Source organism: Bombyx mandarina, chromosome 01 (assembly GCF_030267445.1).
Source record: "Bombyx mandarina strain Sakado chromosome 01, ASM3026744v2".
Classification (NCBI taxonomy): domain Eukaryota; kingdom Metazoa; phylum Arthropoda; class Insecta; order Lepidoptera; family Bombycidae; genus Bombyx; species Bombyx mandarina.
This window is the reverse complement of record NC_143208.1, coordinates 18,776,360-18,783,163: the sequence shown is the minus strand read 5'-3', so window position 1 is coordinate 18,783,163 and position 6,804 is coordinate 18,776,360. Positions and strand designations below refer to the sequence as shown.

The 6,804-nt window shown below is 39.0% G+C and overlaps 1 protein-coding gene across 9 annotated transcripts in view; it reads right to left on the bottom strand.

The window, feature by feature from the left end:
- The window catches only part of shaker (potassium voltage-gated channel protein Shaker), a 431,166-nt gene that overhangs the window by 17,107 nt on the left and 407,255 nt on the right, over positions 1-6,804 (bottom strand). For 6 of the 9 annotated variants that reach the window (XM_089731734.1, XM_089731739.1, XM_089731742.1 and 3 more), the window contains 5 exons: positions 6,669-6,798; positions 4,892-5,097; positions 2,557-2,780; positions 1,749-1,950; positions 48-114 (listed from right to left, as the gene is read on the bottom strand). In XM_089731734.1, coding sequence (XP_089587860.1) covers positions 1,756-1,950; positions 2,557-2,780; positions 4,892-5,097; positions 6,669-6,798 — 755 coding nt within the window. In that variant the 3' untranslated portion in view covers positions 48-114; positions 1,749-1,755. Of the gene's footprint in view, positions 1-47; positions 115-1,748; positions 1,951-2,556; positions 2,781-4,437; positions 4,655-4,891; positions 5,098-6,668; positions 6,799-6,804 lie in introns of those variants that run through there. The other 3 variants (XM_089731751.1, XM_089731737.1, XM_028182678.2) reach the window with 3 other exon arrangements.

Below are 6,804 nucleotides of genomic sequence, written 5' to 3'. Positions count from 1 at the left end.
CAATCGTATGGTCATATATTTACGTATATATAACATTTACAACTTACTTAGTATCTTAAACGTAGGTTTCAGCCGTGGTGACGTCGCGAATTCGAGTTCGTGGAATAACACGACCTGATCACAAATCGGGCAATCAATCGTTATGTATCCGTAGCAGATTACGTGTCTTAATTTTGCTTTTGTTATTTAAGTCCTTGAATCCCGAGTTGCAAGTTGTGTGAGAATTAATACTGTGGCTATATCAAATTCGGGTTAATATCTTTAATGGCCTAAGTAAAACATATTTTTGCACGGTTCAAATTTATATTTTTCTTGTCATCGAACGTGCTGTGAGCTAGCTAACAAAATTAGCTTATCGTTATATAGCATTATATATATTTCGTAACCGTTCTAGGTAGCTAAAAGAATATTCCGTTAGGGCTTCTAGAAGTGAAGCAGAAGTATTTGTTTTTGTATGTAATGATTGTCGATTTCTAAACTAAATGATGTTAATAGTGACCTGAGATAGGTTTGATTGTGCAGTAAGCATAGTGCTAAGATACGATGATCCAAGTATAGCTGTTTTGCCATTGACGTGCTTTGGTTTATAACAGCGATGATTGCACCTACTACGAGTAAGTATCGAGAATGATTTATGTATTATATATACAATTGAATAAGTGTACATAAAAAATGGAAATACTGAAGTTTGGTCTGCTATTTGTACTGAGTCATTTTCGACAATTGTAGTCAGTACAGGGGAGACGAGTGTAAACCTAGTACTTTAGGTAGGCATCAATTTTATTTAATTCCGTGATAAAACCATTTAGTTCTCCTACTGCCTGATCTCACCGACAATTAGATAATAGTATAATTTATTTAAAAAGATTCACTCAATTACATCTCTACATAAATAGACAATAGAAAAAACTACACAAAGATAAATAATAAGCAATTACTATTTGTTTAACTGTAAAATTAAAAGTTAAACTAGGACTCCCTTTTCTATGGGAGATTGATATACATACTTACATATAGACGTCTTAGTATATGTATATACATATAGATATTTAGTACCTAAGCAAAGAGCAAACAAACCTGTTCATCACAGGAATGTTTGTCCAATGTGGAAATCGAACCCACAATCGACGCTATTTACTGCACCACAGAGTTATATAATCCGTTTTTGTATGTTTTTAATAACAGTTTATTTACTTAATATTCATGTAATGCGAATTATTTCTCAACTGTAATTGTTTTTGAGCTGAATAATATTTTAATCGCGAGTGGTGAGGGTTTTAGTTGTGCACTTCGATTCTAAAATTTTATTAGCCATTCTTAACAACAAAATTAAGTAGACATTAGTAAAAGAAATAGCAATTGTTTGAGTAGTTCTCGACTTGGATTGTTGGGGTGATCTATGCTGGGTTTCCTTTATCACTACTGATTTAAAAAAACGAAAGCTTTAGTTACTTTTCATAGTTTAATTTGCTAGACCAATATTTTGGCTTTGTAGTTTTACAGGATCCCTGCTATTACATCCGTTAAAGAACGGAAAGGTGAAACTAATTAATTAACTCTTTGCTCTCGAGAAGTGAATATTACTCACCACATGATTTAATAACAAGATGACAATCATCCAATAAAGTAAATAGTTTACACATTTTAATTTAAATGTACTATTTAAGTACATTGGTGAGTGAGAGTCATCTTTCAAGTGCAAATGGCTAAATTTTTTTTATAAGTTTAGGGTGTTTTAGTATACTAACCTGTTAGTCAGACATCCGTTTCTATAGCCTCGGTGGCGTGCAGGTTGTTGACACGCACGGTGCAAGTGGCGCGGCGGCGGGCGCCCTGCTCGCGGCGAGGTGGGGGAGCCTCTAGGGCGAGGGCTTGACCCTGCCCGTGGGTCTGGCGGAGGTGGCGTGCGGCGTGGGCCGCCTGCTGACGCTGGAGCTCTTGCTGCTGCAGCTGCACGTCAATAGCGAGTAAACTGTTCTCTTAGTTCGGATTCATAGGATAAATTTTACTGGTGGTAGGATTTCTTGTGAGTCCGTACAGGTACAGGTGTACGGACTCACAAGAAATCCACCACCCTTTTTTTTCGGGCCCTTTGCCGAACCTCCTACGAGGTTCCCGCGTCTAGGGGGCGCGCGGGGCATGTGGGACTTGACTATCTGCAAGGTGTTGGAAGCAGACCGCGGGCCCAAGGAATTTTAGGGCCCTACCCACTAAACGACTCCCCTGCATTCTTCGCCTAAGCGTCCGATCCCCTCTGAAGTCAGAACCCAGATGAGGTAGGGGGGGGGGGGTACCACCAACCTGCCTATTTCTGCCGTGAAGCAGTAATGCGTTTCGGTTTGAAGGGTGGGGCAACCGTTGTAACTATACTTGAGATCTTAGAACTTATATCTCAAGGTGGGTGACGCATTTATGGGCTCCAGTAACCGCTTGACACCAGGTGGGCTGTGAGCTAGTCAACTCATCGAAGCAATAAAAAAAAAATTTTTTTTTATTCGTTCAATTTTAGTATCCGTAAATGTTTAATGAAGATATTACGTAAAAAAGATGAGTAACCTGGTTGAGGCGCAGAGCGTCCTGATGCTCCAGAGCGGCGATGTCGTCGAACGCACCGGCCTCCATGGTGGCTTGCTGCTCGCGCAGAAGGTTCTCCTCCTCGCGGAGGCGGCGCAGGTTCTGCTCGAGTTGCGGCTCGGACGCCATGGCCGACTCGTCCAACTCCATCATCTCAGAAGAGGAGTCATCGCTCATAGAGGACTTCTTCTGTATTGGCCCTGAAACTGTTCCCGAGTTTGCCCTCGTCACTACGGTTAAATCTATTCTAGATTCTAGCGGTTACGGCTTGACCTGGAGTCGTGGAGTGCTCGGCTTGCTGAACTCGGCATTTGATCTATTTCTGGCGATCTATTGTTTAATCAATGTCAGATCCTAAAATAATATTTGCAGCGACGCATCACGACCTAGTATCGATATCGAGATTTTAATATTTATTTGACCCTACTAACCTTCTTACCGTCTATTACAATTTGAATACTAGTGATGTAAAGTCAATGACTAATGTATTAAGCAAGTATTCTTCGTATTTTCTAGAAAATCCTACTAGTTTAATGACTTCGTATCGTTTACGGGATTAGCTTCTGTAGTGCTATTAAAATGTAGTTTTTGGATAGAAAATAAAATTAGGTTTTATATATTGGGTGATTTTTTTAACCTTGGATTGTGTTTGAAGAAGTAATATTTTTAGTCGAATCGATGAATTTTTCAAACAAACAGCCTAATTTGATTAAAAATGCCACAAAATTGTATGACAGATTCTTAAATTTATTAAGAAAATTATAAAATCTTTTGTATACTCTAATGTGTGTGACGTTCTTTAAGTATGTATGCATACCTACTATTATCATGCGTAGAATGGAGCGACTCTATTCACAAATTGTTTTTTATTGAATCTAAATCAGTTTCGGAATACGAATTTAGAACTGGCCGGTTGCCATCTGTCGTGAGTATTACGAAATTACCGTTGATTTATTCAAACAACTTAATTGTAATACTATGTGTATTGTGTTAAAAATTTATCGTTAATAAGTGCTGGAACCACGTGTAAATTTGAAGCTATGTAGTCTTTACGGAGAGACACTATAAGGACATTTGAACCGACTGAAAGAATTAATCGGTATTTTCTTATCGTAAATTAAAATCCTACGATGCAAATTGCCGGAACAGAATAATAAATCGGAAAGAAAAAAAATTGTAAAAAAAATACAAAAGAAAAAGAAACAAAATAAAACTTACTTTTTACTTCCTCACTTTATGTCACAATTTCGGTAAAACATGATTTCGGAACAAATATAAAATGTTTACGACTAATATATTAATACGGCCATTCACACGGCTGGTCGTCCTAATGTTCGCAACTAGGCATCGAATGGAAAGCGAAGTGATGATAAACAGCATACAAAATAAAATAAACAATTAATGGTGCATTTAGACAACTACATAATAAATAACATCAGAGAACAGCGGTTCGTATTTGGGTGGTGGTGCATGAAAAGCGTTTAGTGATTGACACGTTCACAACATGTTGTCGGGCCATGAGCCGTGTGAATGGCGAACAACATTCAAAACATATCAGTCGGCCGAGCTGAAATCGTGCCGCGCCTCGACTCTCTTCTCGCCCAAACAAATCATAAAAGTACTCGTAAATTTTACATTTCTTTTAAATCCTTGTACTGAAACGTTATTCTATAAATTTATATTATACGAGCATCGCTGACTCTCAAAGTCATTACACATAAATGAGTTATCGGCTCCCGGAATATTTATCACGCGTTCGACCGAGTAGTGTGAGTGATATATTGTTGAGATTTCCGACTATACTCGTAAATCATAATTAAATAACTACATGAAAATATTTTCCACTCAAACATAACTAAAAAGAAAAGTAAATAACAATTTTTATTATCTTATTTTTACATCGCTTACTGACTATAATATTTACACGGAACTAATGGCACGCTTTCGTCCCTTACACGATAATATCACAAGAATCGTCTCTGCCGATCGGAATAGTCCTTAGTAATACGAAACGAACACACGAACGAGTCAGACAGTCAGTGGTCACAGCAAACCTCGTCCCTCTCATCGTCCCTCCCACCTGAAATTATCGAAAATCAACATAAACGAAACAAATCAAAAGAAAATAAAAAAATAAATAAAAAAAACGGAGCATGCAGTGCGAGGTAAAACTGTGAAGCGCAACGCATGCAAATAAACCAACGGAGACAGTACGGACAATGGAGTTTACCAACATTCGCTTGGTTCGCAACACGTCAGTTCATATAACGAGAATGTTGAGCTTACACTAATGAAACGAAGAAACCGTGAAACTTACTCAGGTAGGGCTCGCCCATGGTTCCCGGCAGGTAGGGGCAGCTGGTTACGTGGTTGAAGTTCTGGGACTGCATCTCTTCCTGGTCAGTTTCGCGGTGGTAGAAGTAGTTGAAGTTGGAGACGATGACGGGCACGGGGAGGGCGATAGTGAGCACGCCGGCGATGGCGCACAGCGAACCCACGATCTTCCCCCAGACTCCGACCGGCCTGTACGCAGCATGAGTCACTTATTAGAAAGAGAAACGGCCCAACAATCACCTAACAATACAACATGTTGCCCTTACTCAGAAATTATATCTGTCTGCAATAAATATTATCTTTACGGATAATAAACATGCAACATAATTTTACATACCATAGCTCTCAGATCAACAGCGTCCTCGTTCTTTTATGTTCATTAAGATAAACGAAATCTAAAGTTTTTATTTTTATTAAATGTACATTATATAAATAGGAGCTTAGCATTCGCATTTTTGCGTTTGTTTAATGAGAGTAGAAGAAGTACTATTTCATTCGTCATCTTTCATTCTCGCCAGCTAGTTACAGAATTATACTGCAACTTTTCAATAAACGCATTGCGGTTTCGTGTTATCGCCAGCGCTGCGTCCGCCGGAGGAGAATAGATCCATAAAATCGAACGCACAGCCAGATATTTTTCATTACGGACAATTAGCTAATTGTGCCTATAACGACATATCTCGTGTGAGTCCTAAAGGTCCATTCCGCTCCTAACGAAGGCAGATTTAATTGAATACTTATTTGGATATATTACTAATAAATACTAAAACTAAAACATGACAAATACTACAAACGAAGACAAAGATCATGCACGTAAACAAACCACTTTTTAACATTGAACTGTGCTCCTCTATCGAAAATGGTGTGTGAGCTAAAAATTTGTGCTAAATATATAAAACAGCAATACATCCAAACGAACACCAATTTTACATAGTAGCATATTATTATATAAGTGTAAATTTCACCATCTCACCAGAAAGCCTCATACGCTAGACACATTGAGTCTTCAGGAGGCAACGAGATTACTAGGTGATCACAAGCGTTACAATAACACGATGAGATCCACTACAGTACAAATGCGATGATGACAACAGTGCGGCCGGCTCTTGCCACCATTTTCGATGAGCTTATGTCGATCAGTGTAGGCGCCACAACATCGATACATACATTCAAACATTTAGGATACATTGACAATATAGCGTAAGCGTTATTGTGGAGCGAACATCGGTGGTGGTGGTGGTGGTATATAGATGCCGCTTCGGATTCAAGCTGCGCAGGTTGGGAGCAGCCAGACTTTCTCAGAGGTGAAGTGCTCGCAACGAAAGCGGTTAGGTTAAGTGGATACGGGCTTATAATACGCTTTGGAAGAGGCGATAGTCACACCGGCGACGAGATCTGTTGCGCTAACTGCGCTCACTGTATTATTCCGATGAGAATTTTACAAATACGCTTCCATGTAAAACTTGTTCCGACGACGTGGAGAATAATGATATAGATAAATAAATTCCAAATTCAATTGAGACAGTAAGGAAAAGTCTCAGAACGTGCATTAACATGTATAGAGTGAAATAAATAAATTAACGTGATCGGTTAAGTTCTAAGCGAACCGACAATTAACTCAAACTGAAGCGAATGTATAGTTACATGATGTGGCGAAAGAAAATCAACAATAGTGTTAAGTATGCCAATATAAGGTTGTGGGACAAAATGAAATGACGAGAGGCAAAAATGAAACTTAGGGTGTAGTCGCTGTTTCATACGTCATGTCTCCGTATCCTACGGTCGTCATTGTCACGACCGCCCACCAAAACGCATCAGGTATGGATTTGAAGAAGCTGTTCTCGCTTCCGGCTTCAGCGAAGTACACCGCAGACGAAAACAGCACCACACCTTTAA